Source organism: Perognathus longimembris, chromosome 13 (assembly GCF_023159225.1).
Source record: "Perognathus longimembris pacificus isolate PPM17 chromosome 13, ASM2315922v1, whole genome shotgun sequence".
NCBI lineage: Eukaryota > Metazoa > Chordata > Mammalia > Rodentia > Heteromyidae > Perognathus > Perognathus longimembris.
Window position 1 is genome coordinate 30,874,013 of NC_063173.1, and position 16,547 is coordinate 30,890,559.

The 16,547-nt window shown below is 34.2% G+C and overlaps 1 protein-coding gene across 1 annotated transcript in view; it reads left to right on the forward strand.

Moving 5' to 3' along the window:
- The first annotated feature begins 5,423 nt into the window (after window positions 1-5,423).
- Ano3 (anoctamin 3) overlaps window positions 5,424-16,547 on the forward strand; it is a 317,815-nt gene continuing 306,691 nt past the window's right edge. Inside the window, exon 1 of the mRNA XM_048359642.1 lies at window positions 5,424-5,909. Within this exon, the coding sequence (XP_048215599.1) occupies window positions 5,756-5,909 (154 nt within the window). The 5' untranslated portion in view covers window positions 5,424-5,755. The remainder of the gene's footprint in view (window positions 5,910-16,547) is intronic.

Consider the following 16,547-nt stretch of genomic DNA (forward strand, 5'->3'; position numbering starts at 1 on the left):
GCTAGGAAATTCAAAATAGACTCCAATTTACATCTATGTGATTCTTTCCAAACTCACAAATGGCCTGACTAACTCTGATATACCCAGGCCCTTTCCATATGGCAGAAGAAATTTTATATTAAATCTGAATGTTCACAATCATATCAATAAGCATGTAATCAAATTAAAAGAAACAATTGATATTGTATGTAAAAATTAATAAGCCACGAACCAAATTTTGTATATCATTACAACTATAATTCACCATGAATGAAAGTATTTTTAGGATATGCAAAGATAGCAGAGAATATACGGGTTTCAGGGGCAACTGGAAGCGACAGGGAAGAATGATGGAAAGGGTAACATCAATTAAGATACATTATACTCATAAAGTGACATGCTGAGAATAAACCTGTGTTACAACTACTTAAATATAATTATTTTTAAAAGCTAGGAGAGAATACCAGATAAATTTGCATAAGCAATATTTTCTGGGTTTAGAAATTGAACCACTGGTTTCTTAATATAACCCTTAATCAAATAGTTATTTTAATTTACTTTATGTTCATGTATTTTCATAGTAAGGAAATAACATCTACTTTACTGGTTAGCTGTCAAGACTGAGCTGTAAGTATGTGGAAAAGAAACAAAATACAAAAGGGACTGCTGAGGGACAGTGGTTCATATCTGGAATCCTAACTACACAGGAGTCTGAAACCTGAGGATGATAATTCCAACCAGCCTAGGCAGAAAAATCTATGAAACACTTATCTCCAGATAACTAGAGAAAGGCTTGTACTGTACCCTGGGCTCAAATAGTAGAACACTAGCCTTCAGTGAAAAGGCTAAGGGACAGTGACAGGATCCTGAATACAAGCCCAATTACCTGAAAAAATAAATGAGAGAGGAGATTTACTACACACAATATAATTTGTGTTTTATTAGCATACCAAATTTCAATCATGCTTAAAGTAGACAAAACCATTATATAAATTCATAAACATTTCAAAGGAAAATGACACAAATATTTGTTTAGTTTTAAAATTCTCCTTTATGACTTATTCTTCAGAATGTTCCGTTAGCTTACTGATATTTTTTAAAAGTTGAAATCTTGCGTAAGATTTCTAGTGTTTGGAAAATAATGTAAAGTCAAATTCTTTCCAGCAAACCTCAAAACAGCTATAGATCAGGAAAAAACGATACAAAAAAAAAAAAAAAAAGAGAGTGTCATATCCCAAAAGAGAGAACACTCTCAAATTTAAACAAATAAGATGGTGCTTTTGGGAAATGACAACTGATTGTGCAAGATGAGAAATGAGAGATTCCATTCTGTATTTTGTCTTTAGATTTAAGAACAAAATGTATTTATTATGTGTATCTGTAGCCTCTCAAAATTCACATTAGATCTTATAAAGATATTAAGAGACAAACCTTACCACATTAAAAATAGGAACCTAAGACCAAGAAAGAAAAAAACATTCAATGAAGTTAGAGTTAGATACTAAGGAAAATAGGTCAAGTTTAATCCGTTTACTGATCTTTCTATTGTCTAGTTATACATACACTCACAGACTCAGGATTCAAGCTGAGCTCTTCCTTAGCTATCTTTCCTCATAATTCATTCTAGAGGTTTAAGCAAATTAGCTACTACATATTAGTTTTCTTACACAACAATAAACTTTTAGCTGTTAGAAATGCAGGTTATACCACATGAACACACGGGCCAAAATTACAGTTATGTTCAAGGAAGAAATTCTGGTATTAAACAATATTTAGTCTCTTTGCCACTGTCCATACTATAAATGTTGATGCATGGTATCATTTATATTTTAATAAATTGTGGTAGCTGACCTAGATGAAGTGAAAAGATAACAGGAGAAATACAGAAAGGGGCATTTTGAAAAACAAGATAAGAAGTGTTTAAATATAGGAGGCCAACAGATGATTGATAATAGTGCAAGGAAAAAGGTAGATAACATTTTCTCAAGGCTAGGAGAAAAAAAAAATGGGCCCCAAATCTTCTTCCTGTAATCATGTAAATCTTTGAATTTTAGTGAATTTTTTTATGTAGGTGGGTAACATACTGGAGATTCTGCAAATTCAAAAGAATGTGAAAGTATCAGGGTGGTGTTTAGAGGAATAATAAAGGAAACAACAAGAAAATCCTGTCCACTTATCTCAAAAAAAAGTCTCATCTGCACTGTAAATTTTCACTAAAAGTAAAAATGTGCTGTAATAAAAATTTAGAGATATCTAATAAATCTAACAACTCAGTGAGCATGGATTCTCTGGAATTTACATGAAATCAGAAGATAAACTTTGTCAAGAACATGTATGAAAAACATAAACATTACCGCTATTCACAGTCATATTCTTTATTCAAAAATTCCAAGTAACTTACCGTGAGCCTGAAATAATCATTTTGATTTTTAAAATAAAATTCAGGATCTATGATGCGTTTTATAAAATGCACATGATGAAACAACCTTATAATCTTTTTTTTTTTTTTTTTTGGCCAGTCCTGGGCCTTGGACTCAGGGCCTGAGCACTGTCCCTGGCTTCTTCCCGCTCAAGGCTAGCACTCTGCCACTTGAGCCACAGCGCCGCTTCTGGCCGTTTTCTGTATATGTGGCGCTGGGGAATCGAACCTAGGGCCTCGTGTATCTGAGGCAGGCACTCCTGCCACTAGGCTATATCCCCAGCCCCTTATAATCTTTTTAAATGAAATTTATTTGAAAAATAATGTTTCATTCTTTTGTTTAGATTTGTATCTCTTGTATTCCCTTCCTGTGGTCATACCCCCGCTACCACTATATCTCATCCAAATACCCTGGATACTGTTTACACAGGTATTAGAACTGGGGAAGGGAAAGGGAATATCAAAATTGAGATACAAAGGACAAAAAGACAAACCATTCCAAAAGTTATACTTGGAAAACCATTTGGTGTAAATCAACTGCACAACTCTTAGGTGAAGCGGGACAGGGGAAGGGGGACATGAGGGAGGAGCTAACGAGTTGAACAAGAAATGTACTCACTGCCTTACATATGAATCTGTAACCCCACTGTAACACACTTTGACAATAAAGAAAAAAGTTTAATAAAAAAGTGATATTTTATTGCTAAGCTCCTATAAACCAATTTTAGTTTTGATAAAAATTGAATTTCTGAAAGATAAATAATGTACTATAGGTCTGTGGGGATTGACGGGCATTAAAATGTCTGAGTTAAATCCCCTCCAGGAATAGAGAATTACTGAGCGTTGTCATCTTGATTAGTCATACCAACCTAGAGTTCCTGGTTATGAAGCATGACAGGCCTCAGTGGAGATTCCAATTAGCTCACAATAAGCAAATGCAAGGAGGTAAGTTCGTTAAGACACTCATCTATATTATACCATTCCTAAAATTCCATTCCTTACATTCTGTAGAATGGGAATCTCCAACTTAAAGAGGCATATACCAAGTCAACTCATGGTATTTATAAATCTCATGGAGTTTATAAATCTAACTATATGCTGACAACTACCATGAAAGCTATCAGAAGCATTTCTCACATATACATCAACACGTTTCTAATGGTGAACATTTTATAGATGTGATTAATAAAATGAAGCAGTTAAATGATGGATAATTTCAATTAGCTTTGTACCATTAGTAATGATTCACAGGGAAAAAGATGTATGGATATACACTTTTTTTTGGCTCATGCTGTCGTCATATTTGAAAATTTTACTGTTACTAAGAAGGAGACTCCATTGAGGCCTCGGCTTTCATCCTTTCAAAGTGATGTTCAAAATAATGTATCAGATAATTTTAATGGAAGTTCTTTGAGTGAATTTCATTTCCAAGTAACCACATTCATTAAGGCATCATTTGGAGAGAGCAAACACTTTAGCGTTCTTAGCACACATATGAGAGATAAAGAGAGTAGAAATTTCCAAGCAGTTTAAACCATGACCAAACTTCAAGCAGAGCCATTTAGAGTCTGTGTTTAGATGATGCTTCAGAAAGTGCCATTCACCAGGTACCACAGCCAGTATTTCAACTGAGAATTGAAAGCTATATCTTTTATTATTCTGGAACTTATTCTATTGTCCTAAAATGTGTTTTTACTGCTTTTTTATTTATTCACTTATCTTTTTTTCTTTTCTTCCTCTTAACCATCTTTTACTCAATATAAATTATTGTTTATGCCTTTCCTTCTGTTTCATTTCTTATCAAAATGTTTCTTATAATTACATGTACTGAATGTGACTGAATGAGCCATAGAAAAAAGTTTTTTAATTGTTTTGTTTTTTAATGTTTATGCTAGAACAGATTATGAACATTTATAAAGGCTTGAGCACTATCCCTGAGCTGTTATGCTCCTACTACTTTGAGCCACAGCTCCACTTCTGGTTATTAAGTGGTTAATTACAGATAAGAATCTCACTTCCCAGCTGAGTTCAGACCACAATTCTCAGAGAAGCTAGGAATGCAGGTGTTTCATAATACCTTTTATAACAAGAAATGATTGAAAAATACATATATATATCTGTACATATACTAATTTCTTATCTAATGTTGAGCTGAAAAAATAAAATGAACAAAAGAGAACTAAGTATGCCATTCCCTTTGCAGTTCATCTTTTTCCAAATCTAATACTATGGTCACAATAAAAATCTAAGTCATCATATGACTTCCCTCTGGGAAGGAATCCAGCTCACATTATTCTCAGACACCCTGCTTAGCTATTTGAATATATAAGTGGATATCAAATGCCGAGTCAATAAATTCATACCCAAATGAAGAAATAGATCATGAATAAATGATATGTTAAAACTAACCATTGGAGACCTAAATTAGGCCTCGCCTAGTTTGGAGTCTTAAACTGAGAGATAAGTTTTTGCTAAATTGCTACTTGAGAATCGATTGGTGGGAATCTCTCAATATTTATTGGTGGATCCATTAACTAAGGGAAAGAAGAGGATAAAGGTGAGATCTAAAGTTAATTTTGGAGGGTGGGGGGGATTGGGCAACATAGCCTTTGACTCAGCCACTCAGAAAAAATACAATTTTCCTTTCAGATAATTCAGCAATATCAGCCTCATGAAGTGCTAAATTTTCAACATTCTCTTCTGTTGTTCAGCTGCTCCTATGATTAAGTTATATATTCTGGTTTTTCTCAGACTGTGCATTGTATTTGACAACATTTTAAAAAAATACATTGTAACTTCACAAAAGTCATCTTTCAGTAAGCAGCAAGACTAAATTTTACAAAAATCCCGAGCCAGGAAATACCACTTATGATTAAGTTCCTTCCAATTAAATCATTCCTCTGTTTTACAGCCCAGTAAATACAACTGCAATCCCTGACAGGCCTTTAGCCCCACCCAGATGATCTCTTTTATGCAAAAATGTAAAAGAGTGCGTCCAGCACCAACTTTCTAAAAAGCATCTATCTCTCTGAGTAGCCTTGTCTATGTACTCACTTAGCTACTTTTAGTTTGCTTTTAGCTTCTCTGAGATGGGATGTACTGCGATCATTTGGCAGCACAAGATATCTTCAAGGAAAACAGTTCTTAAAGCCCATTTGTCCTGTAGAAACTGACTGTCCAGTAAAGGCATGAATACAGAAATGGGGATTTTTTTTTAATTTCCAAGTGAAAATAATTACTGAAAAGCCAGCAGTTACTATTGATTATAATACAGTAATATTTTCCCCATTGCTTATGATTTTTTTGAAATAGCGATATTGTGAACTTTGCTATACCAAATTCTTTGAGGAATTTGCAATGTCAGCTCTGAAATTTGAACTGGATAATCTTTCACCTAAATTCTGCAGACATGAACAGGCTTCACACTCTGACGTGATTTTAACCTGCTTGACTGAACTCTCCAGTGATTCTAGTCAATTGGAACTTCAACACTCCATTTCTGACCCCAGTGGTAAGCTAACTTTAGATGCATATGCTTGATTATCTTATCTATATGTTAAAATAGTTGTTAATAATCTATACTTGTGGCAGAGAGCTAAAGCTAATTTTAGTTTTTAAATTTTTTTCCTAAAATGTATAGATCTTGCAAAAACAACAGAGCATTAAGCACTCACTGACTTAATTTTCCTAGATTTTTAAAATTATGAGCTGTTTAATAATAGAGTCTGTTCTGCAATAAAAGTATACAATATCCTTTAATAACTTTTATTTGAACTGTAACAAAACAAATCTCTGTGCTGTTATTTTTTTCTCCTGACTTGGGCATATTATTGAATACTGATCCTACTACTTCAGTATGCAGGGAAATAAACTCTCTATAAATCTATAGAGCTTTGTAAAATAGATGGACAAAAATTATTTATAAATGCAGTGTTTGATGGTTTAATGATAGTTTGATTTTTCATGTATGTTTTACTATTTCCGTGTGTGTGTGTGGTCCTAATTATATCTCTCAGAGTTAATTCCTCTTATATTCCAGTAAACTAAGACGTAGGCCTACACATTTATATCTTCAGAGCATTTCTTTCTCAGAACTACATTTTGTAAAGAGCCCAGAAGACAGAATGGCTCAGCCAACAGAGCCTCAGATTCCACACCTCTCACCAGGTCTCTACAGATTACATTGCTGTCTACTTCTATTTGCATTCTGACTTGGTCTATGACCCAGATATTATCTTGATTATTAGTATTAATTGCATTCAAGCATGTGTGCTTTTGTGTGTCTATTCATTTCATATGTATCTTTCTAATGTATGCATATTGTTAAATCAAGTATCTAATTGGGTGCCTGATGAATAAAAAAAAGTTCTTTAAAATATTTGTGAATCAGTAACTCTGTGGTTGAGGGACTGAAAAACTGATCTTCTTTGCTTCCCACAATGCAAGCACCTCTATAACTTTGTATTTTACTTATAAATGACCTCATTTTCACCAAGTTTTCCATAGTAAGCCTCCTGTTTATTGACAGCAGAAGATTTTTCCTGAGGAACTTGTGTGACCTATGCCCACAATTCATTATTTCTATAACTCTATGTGCCTGTGATAAAGGTTGAATGCTAAGATCGGAACGCTTGGATTTTTATTCAAAACTTCTCAAGACTTATGTAACTTACAAATCTACAAAAATGAGTTTTTCTTTCCAATTATTATTGTTATTATTATTTAAGGTAATTTCCATGCCTCCTGCCTTCCTATCTCCTTTTCAGAGTTCACTAAGACCAAATGGTTATCTTCACAAGTGTTTCTAGGGACTATTTATTGAATGATTTTTTTCTGTTGCTAAAGTGCTATGAAGTTATCATCTTATAAATTTAAACCTTTACAAGTCAACATTTGTTGAAACTACAATTCTTTCTTAAGATTGTTTCTTGAGAATGAGTGCCATTTTCCAACTGTTTGTCACTTGAACATAATATACATTTCATAGATATTTGAATGACTTTTCTGACTCCTGCAACACCTTTTAAATAAATGTATACATGTATTTTATTTTATTTTTTTAATTTTTTTTACTGTCAAACTGATAAACAGAGCGGTTACAGTTTCATACGTTAGGCATTGGATACATTTCTTGTACTGTTTGTTACCTCCTCCCTCATTCCCCCTTCCCCCCTCCCTCTTCCCCTTTCTCCCCATGAGTTGAGTATACATGTATTTTATTTTCAACATTACTATGGAGAAATTATCACAGAGTTTCTTATCTGCATACAGCAGTTACTAAAATGTTATGCTTATATGTACATTAAAATAAAACCACTGCTGTAGAAGAAGTCTATCCACATAACACCATGACATTGTGTCTCAATAAACAATGTGACATTATTTTTTTTATTTTAATTTTATTGTCAAGGTGATGTGCATATGGGCTACAGTTACATAAGTAAGGTAGTAAGTACATTTCTTGTCAAACTTGTTACACCTTCCCTCATTTTTGTCCCACCTTCTCCTCCCATTAGGATTTGTTTTAACTATATACATGGTCTTATCATAGAAACAGAAAATATGATGACTGAAAGTCTAGAGAAAAGAGGGAAGATATTTTTAAAAGTATATATTTGTCAGTAAAATTGAAATCTACTTAACACAAAAAGAATATTTAAAACTTCCATTTTATAACAATTGAAAGATTATTCACACCTAAAGAAGGTCAGTTATTTTTTTTTTACAAAAATATCTACAAGACTCCATTCAGTAAAAGAAGAGCCAGAAATAAAGAGAAGCAAAAAAATGTGGAAAATGTCATACATAGATGGAGTTATTTTCCTAATTTTTAATAAGCCTTGATTAAATTGGTTTATCTTCAAAGCTACATGTAAGCATTTTAAAATCTCTACCAATAGATTTAGAGCATTTCCAGTGTATACCTTAAGCAGATAAGTTTGGCTAGCCTAACAAGCTGTTTATAACATAAAAATAATAATGTTTGCAAAGAAGTTATTCTATTTACATAGCTTTCTTTCTTGCATTTGGCTTTTGTAGCAAATTCCAATTCTTTATGCCACTTCACTACTTCAAATACAACAGCCTTAGTTACTACTTTATATATTGCTACAGCAATAATGAAGTACAGAAAGGCAACTTTATCTAAAGTGATATTGTATTCACTCTTCCCAAAACCTGACATTTGAAATGAATTTAACATTCTCAAAATATTGTGAGGCATGAGTATATATTATTGTTACTAATACTACTGACATATTTCAAAATAGACATATATTACTATTTTTTTCATCATAAGTGGCTTGGAACTTCATGAACTACCCTGAGTAAAATTTCTTTTTCTCAGGAGATAAACAAACTGATTTCTGTGTGTAAAAGTTCCCCCTAGTAACAAATATCTAGTGTTTTCTCCACCAACACTCATTTAAATTTACTATATCAATTAGGTATTTTTTAATTTAATTACACTCTGACACTATTCATTGCGCAATAAACTTTAACGATTTAGAGATACAGTATCACAAGACTGCCTCTCTTTCAGATTCCAGTCACAAATAAATGTCCCCAGCTTTACAACAAAAACTTGGGAGAGCAATTCAAATAACTCAGAAAAGTATCATCGTCTTCACAGATTACTATTGGAAATATAAATGTACAACCACGAGAAATACATAAGCTAAGTCCTAAAATGTCTCCAGGATCCTTAGTCTCACTGAAGCTAAGACCCATACCCTTCTAGCATGTGGATATTTTCTTCACCTGACCAATTCCCTGAACCTCGTAACTGAGAAACTTTTGTAGAGATATTATTAGAGATAGGTATGTCTGAATTCCCAGCTCCTTTCCTTTCTCTGGGTTTTAAGGTTTGGTCTAAAATTATTGAAAGTTTTAATAAAGCTTTGAGCCCCATTCTGAAGCTTTCTAAATGTTTGTACAAAACACACCCCATGAGAACAACAGATGTTACCGCCATCCTACTGCTCAGGAAATTCCAAGACATTTAATAGTTCTGGGTCAAAAACTGGAACAACAACAAACAACAAAACTAAATAAAACTTGCTATACAAAACTTCTAAAAAATACACAAGAAAACTCAAAGGAAGAACTCCATGTTCTCCAACTCTAATATAGAGGTTAAATGTCCAGCTAATTGCAGCCCAGAAAACAATCTCTGTTCAGAAATTGACAAGTGAGCTGCTAATATTTTTATTCAAGTAGAAGAAATCAGAGGTCCGAATTTATGAAATGCTTTAAATTATGCCCAGTCTCCACCCTTGTATTAGAAGTGCAGTTCTTCCATTCTCAACTCTTGCATCTTTGATGTTCTGGAAGCCAGAGTGTAGGTGATTTGCATTAGGACCACCAGCATATAATCACAATATGGATATTCTAAGATTCCACTCTAAATAAATTATACATCAATTCTGGATATAATCAGAACTATGGATTTTGGAAATCACTGATGCCATTTAGTTAAAATGGGTACTGTAGATTATGCTTACTACAAGGAAATCAAGAAGGACTCACGCTTCCTATTAAAATGACCAAATATGGTATTTTTTACAAATAATCTCTGATTATCATAAAATCTATTCCAGTATATTTCTTTTTTCACTTGATATTTTTTCTATAGTTGTGTACATTCATTAGATACCCCCAGGATGTTTCCTACATGTCACCCTCAAATTGACACAGGATTAGATTCTCCCAAAAGGCATTGATCCTATATAATGTCATATTCTATGTATTGCTATCCAAGGTACCCACAGCTATGTCATTGATATTAAATGGAAAGTTTTACTTAATGTTAATTTTGAACTTAATATTCTAGTTTTTACTTGTTATATCTGCTCTTTGGTGAAATTTGAAATGAAAGATAAGCACAGCACAGTTGATGTGTCATATCACTCATCTTGAGACAGATAAGCTGGGAGTTCTCCGAGTTGAGGAATCCAAAGTATTGTTTTTGCTAAAGCATCTTTACAAAAATCAACAAATTGCCGAAAAGTTTCACTTCCTCAGTAGCATTTTAAAATCTAACTTTGATTGCTTAATGACCTTGCCTGGGGACTTTCAACTCATTAAGGAGAGCAATCATAGTTCATACAATATGCATTTTGGGGTGCATTGATAATGTGATGTTATAAAATGAAATAACAGCCAACAATAATCATTTCATTAAGTGCATGCAGAAATATTCAAATACATATTCAGTGCATCTATTATACATCATAATGATGAATAAAATGATTTTTCTGATGATATATAAGGGAGTATTGATAAAAGTATTGATAAGAGGACACTGCAGTGCTGCATAATGCACAGGTGGAATTCATTAAATTGTATAAAGATCAAGATGACAATAGCTACAACCAGAGAGAGAGAGAGAGAGAGAGAGAGACAGAGAGAGAGAGAGAGAGAGACCATATGGGTACATGCAATGTAAATAACCATTCTCAAATATTTCCTTGCATTGTGACTTACTGTTAATTTGTAAATAGTTTTATTCTTTTTTAAATAGCCTTGGTACTTTTGTTTATCCATAATTCAGTAAAAATGAAGATTTATGGTGACATTTATATGAAATTCTTATGTAAATATTATTGAATTTGTCCACAAACTACTTATAAAGTTCTTTCTGGGAATCAGTGCTGGAGAACTCTATCTAAAGCAGTGAGGTGGGAACATTCTCACCTAATTTAGGGAATCAAGTGTGATAGTATTAATATAACTGATTACAGAAAATGCACTCTATTAAAACTTGAAAATGTAGTTCACTTTAAAAGTAAAAACTTAAGATTATCTGTACAATTAATTCATCTCACTTTAATGATTGCTTTTGTGATCAATTAATTGCATTTAATTCTCACTTTGTTAAGTGAGAGATAGAATATAGTAGGTAACAAGCAAACATTCTATGAATGATTAAAATATCCTTCATATATGAGAGCTTTTCCTTTCATAATCACCAAAACAAAATTATAAACCACCATCTTTAGGTGCATGAGCAAGAAAGGAAAGACCAAGGAATAAGAATATATAAGAAATAAATTTGATATTATGTTTCAAACACCTTTAAATTATAAAGTCTTTAATTGTGAAGTGCTATTAAGAAAAATTTATTTCAAAACTCAAATTTGAATACTGAACAGACAGAGCATAAAGGAGAGACAAATATTGTTAACTATGGGGACATGGAAAAGCTAACTACAAGAGGAAAGAGAAAAATGTGAACAAAACCACCGTAACAATAATGAAACTGGAAAATAAGAGAGGGAAAAAATCACTGTAGGTAATTTTTTGTGCTTTATGTACCAAGCTCTGTAACTGTAAGGAGCCAAGTTCTCTATGCTTATTTAAACATAAGACTTACTACAAGTGGTATTATAACTCATAGATTAAATATATCATGTTGAGAATCAGGCTTTAATCTGAGATTTGGAGAAAAATAATCAATGAACAAGTTCATGATGAAACCTGAAAAGAGAAAAAAAACACTTATGCAGCCATTTACAGATACTGTTTCATCTCCCAAGTCATATTGAAAATCACACTGCATCAATAAGAAAAATACATGGTATTACATCTCCTAATGCAGTCTTATTTGAAAACCTCTCTAAATCGTTGTCCTCATTTAAATGGTAGATATTTGATAAGACAAGTTAAGAAATTGTAAGGCTCTTGAATATTATTTTTCATAGACACTTGATTCAAAAAAGTATACACCTCTTTATTCAGAGTAGTCATTGTACCATTCTGAACATTGTATTTTATTTTATCTGTGGACTCTGGAGAGCCACATCCATCCATTCTGAATGTAGTCTTTGCTATTATACATCTGGAGAGATTTCAAAGCTCATTGTGATCTCTAAGGTTTATGCTTGCTCTTCTCAAGGGAGTTGGAGAACTTTTACTTTTCCCTTGAGTCTATATGATGGCTTTTATTAACAGTGGTACTTTGCCCATTTGTATGTAACTAACAAACCACATCCCCAGTTCCTCTACACATGTAAAGAAGCTCCACATTCTCATATTTCAGCTGTAGTTTTGCTTGCCTTTTGCTTTTCCATGGGCTGAAATTTGAATTCTCAAAGCTAAATATACCTGTTTAGATTGCCAGAACATTTTCTCCTGCAGTTGCTTGTTACAGTTTATGAGAAAACAAACCATTAATGAGAACTGAGATTTTATATATATATATATATATATATATATTTTTTTTTTTTTTTTTTTTTTTTTTTTTTGCCAGTCCTGGGACTTGGACTCAGGGCCTGAGCACTGTCCCTGGCTTTTTTTTTTTATTTAGGAAATTAATTTATTTCTGAAAAGAGGAAGATTTTATAGACACATGGAATTAAAACATGACTGCCACCATTGTGGTAGGGTAAACAAATCACAGAATTGGGTATAAAATACACACAAATGATTTTTTCATTACTCAGTTGAATTATCCTGACTCTTTTTTTTTTGTTTTGTTTTATTTTGTTTTGTTTTTTTGGCCAGTCCTAGGCCGTGAACTCAGGGCCTGAGCACTGTCCCTGGCTTCTTTTTTGCTCAAGGCTAGCACTCTGCCACTTGAGCCACAGCGCCACTTCTGGCCATTTTCTGTATATGTGGTGCTGGGGAATTGAACCCAGGGCTTCATGTATATGAGGCAAGCATTCTTGCCACTAGGTCATATCCCCAGCCCTGAGATTTATTATTCTTATTTTGTCTTTCTAACAAACAAATACAAAATATTGTGACATTATTTTTGGCACTTCTCTTGGCTATAAGATACAATTGAACTCTGACTGTTTTTCATAGAAGTACAAGTTGTTAACAAGAAGACTTACAGTCCAATATTCTCATGTGAATTGAATCATTTCCATGCATACACAGCAAAAGAGCGGTAGATATTTAGATCCCAGACTTAGATCAGCAGAATGTTGCTCTATTACTTATTACCTATGTGAGTTCAGCAAATGCAATGAATATCTGTATTTCTATTTCTTATAGAATTTAAGGGTGTTAAAGATTCTCATTTTATGGAGTAGTTAAGAATAATACATAAGATAATTACTGAAATGAACTAACATGGAGGAGCCTCACATCACCTTCCATCCGTTTGACGTGGATCTGGGGGAGGAAAAGCCTCCTAGGCAAGGCCTGAGGCCCAGACTGCGTTAGCTTCTTAAACTTCTCCTCGCATTGGTAAAGACATGCTTTATAATTAGTATATTTGGGGTTGGGAATATGACCTAGTGTCAAGAGTGCTTCCCTCGTATACATGAAGCCCTGGGTTCAATTCCCCAGCACCACATATACAGAAAACTGCCCGAAGTGGAGCTGTAGCTCAAGTGGCAGAGTGCTAGCCTTGAGCAAAAAGAAGCCAGGGACAGTGCTCAGGCCCTGGGACTAGCAAAAAAAATAATAATAAGTAGTATATTTCTATTTGTAACATTTTCCGGGAGATAAGGCATTGTAGAGAAGAAAGTGCATGACTATGTGACTGACAAAAATAACTACTTCCACACCAGTGGGGGAAATGCCAGCTGTTAAAGGGCAGAATTGCTGCAAGGGGAAAAACCTGCAGGAGAGCTATATGAGAAACTTAGAAAGAATATATTAGTGATAAAGAGAAAGACCCAGAGTCCAATAAGCCTCCATGTCCCTAACTTTAAGAGCTAGAAAACCTATCTTAAATCCCAAAATTTGGACTTGGTATTTTGGGCCCCTACAACCCCGTCCACTAGAGAGAAACCGTTAATTCCCACCATAGGGGGACATTTCTATGATACATATATGATAGAAAATAGGATTTGGAAGGTCCCCACAGGAACAGCAGTTAATTGGAAAAGGTTGTTGACCACACTTAGACTGGAAAGATTTTGGAGAGGATATTATGACCATGAGGGAAAAAGGGAAGTTAGGATTAATGGCAAAACAGTGAGATGCACAAATGTTTCTATTTGGGAGAGAATATGGTGGTTTGGAAAGCCGTGGTGCACAAATGACTTAACATAAAAAGGAATAATGGATAAAGAGTTACAAAAGTGCTTAATGAAGGAAATGTGTGCAGAGAATAGCCACAAAAAAGCTGTATTTATCCCTATTTTGAACCTGACTGTAAAATGAAAGGATAATGAATTTTAAAGCACAATTACAAAAAGAGAGAAGCCCTTTGAGATTTTACAATTACTAACCATGTTAAATATTTGGTTAATTTACTAGGCGTTTGGTAGGATAAATAAAGAATAATGCAGAAACTGCAAGCTTTAAGATAAGGACATGTTTCACACCTCTGACCAAAACTTTATTGTGGTAGAAACCCAATGTCTAGGGCTGGGATGTAGCTCAGTGGCAAAGCGCTTGCCTAGCAAGTGCAACGGCCTGGGTTCGATCCCCAGTACCAAAAAGAAAACGCAAAAAAATACAGTTAAAAAAAAAACCAACCAAAGAAACCCAATGTCTAGTTGGACAGGGTATGTTAAAATAACTATACACAGCTGAGCAATATGCTAACGATTGATTAGAGTTTACTGGAAACGAAAAAAACCTTGGAGTCATGTGTGAAAGACTCTTTTTTTTTTTTTTCCCCCAGTCCTTTGCCTTGAACTCAGGGCCTGAGCACTGTCCCTGGCTTCCTTTTTGCTCAAGGCTAGCACTCTTCCACTTGAGCCACAGCGCCACTTCTGGCCGTTTTCTGTATAAGTAGTGCTGGGGAATCGAACCCAGAGCCTCATGTATACAAGGCAAGCTCTCTCACCACTAGGCCATATCCCCAGCCCCACTGAAAGATTCTTGTTTTAAACAAATAGATGCTTTTATGTAACCATTTTCCTGCTTAAAAATAGTATAAATAAAGACATCTGAGCTATTTGGGCCAGAGACTGATCACTTTTGACTCCTTGTCTCTCACTCCTGTGCCGACTCCACTCCTTCTTGGTACCCTGTCGACTGCTGCGGCTGGCCCGAGGCACTAGCATAATGTCCATAACTCATCTTTAATATGTGCTATTAGTCTAAATACACTAAATAAGGTTTTACACAATAGACTTGTCTTCCTGAAAATGATTCTGACAATACTCAGGCTCACAGTTTAAATGAGTGAATTTATACAAAATGCAGAGTATGAAGTGGGCTGATCAAACTAAGACAAATAGGATCAGCTTTACATATATATATATATCTCACAGGCTTGGAAAACCTTAGCTTAAATGACATTTTTATTCAGCCAGGCATGGTGATTCATATCTGTAATACAAGAACTTGTTTGGCAGAGGCAGAATGCAAAGTTTGAAGCCAGTAGTAAAGCAAGTTTTATGCCCCTACGATATATGGTGAAGACTTGTTTAGAGAAACTACAAAAAGGGCTGGGAATACGGCCTAGTGGCAAGAGTGCTTGCCTCATATAAATGAAGCCAAGTGTTCAATTCCCTAGCACCACGTATAATGGCCAGAAGTGGTGCTGTGGCTCAAGTGGCACAGTGCTAGCCTTGAGCAAAAACAAGCCAGGGACAGTGTTCAGGTCATGAGTCCAAGGCCCAGGACTCACAAAAAAAAAAAAGAAAGAAAGAAAGAAAAGAAACAAGAAAAACTACAAAATATAAATTAATTAATAGACTCTATGATGAAACAAAGGGAAGATGTTTTTCAAAAGTAACACAGATAGTTGAATTCATCTTGTATGATAAAATGCATACCTAAAAATATTTAACCTGTAGGTGCGTATGGATATTTTCCTTCTTCTACCCATGAAAGTGTTTTTAAAGGAAAGGTTATGAGGATTGGAGGAAAAACAAAAACAAACCAGATGGTTTGGCTACATGAAAACCTGGTCTTTTGTAGACTCACTGCATGGTGCTGATGACTCCTTATAACACTGAGATCTTGGTAAGGTCAGATGACTTCATATTAACAGTGAGCACATAGAATATGTGGTCTCATCAAAATATTGCAGGAATGTATTAGGTGGTTAGAAAATTTGCTTTACATCATTAGGTCCTAGAAAAGTGAAACTTGAGCTAATTTTGTGTTTAATGAGTCTGCTGAGAAGGAAACACCAGGTTGAGGCATAATGATGGAAGGAGTTATTCTGATCAAGACACAACTGACAATTAAATGGACATGCAAAATTGTAAAACCCTTTGATAACATTTTGAAGTTC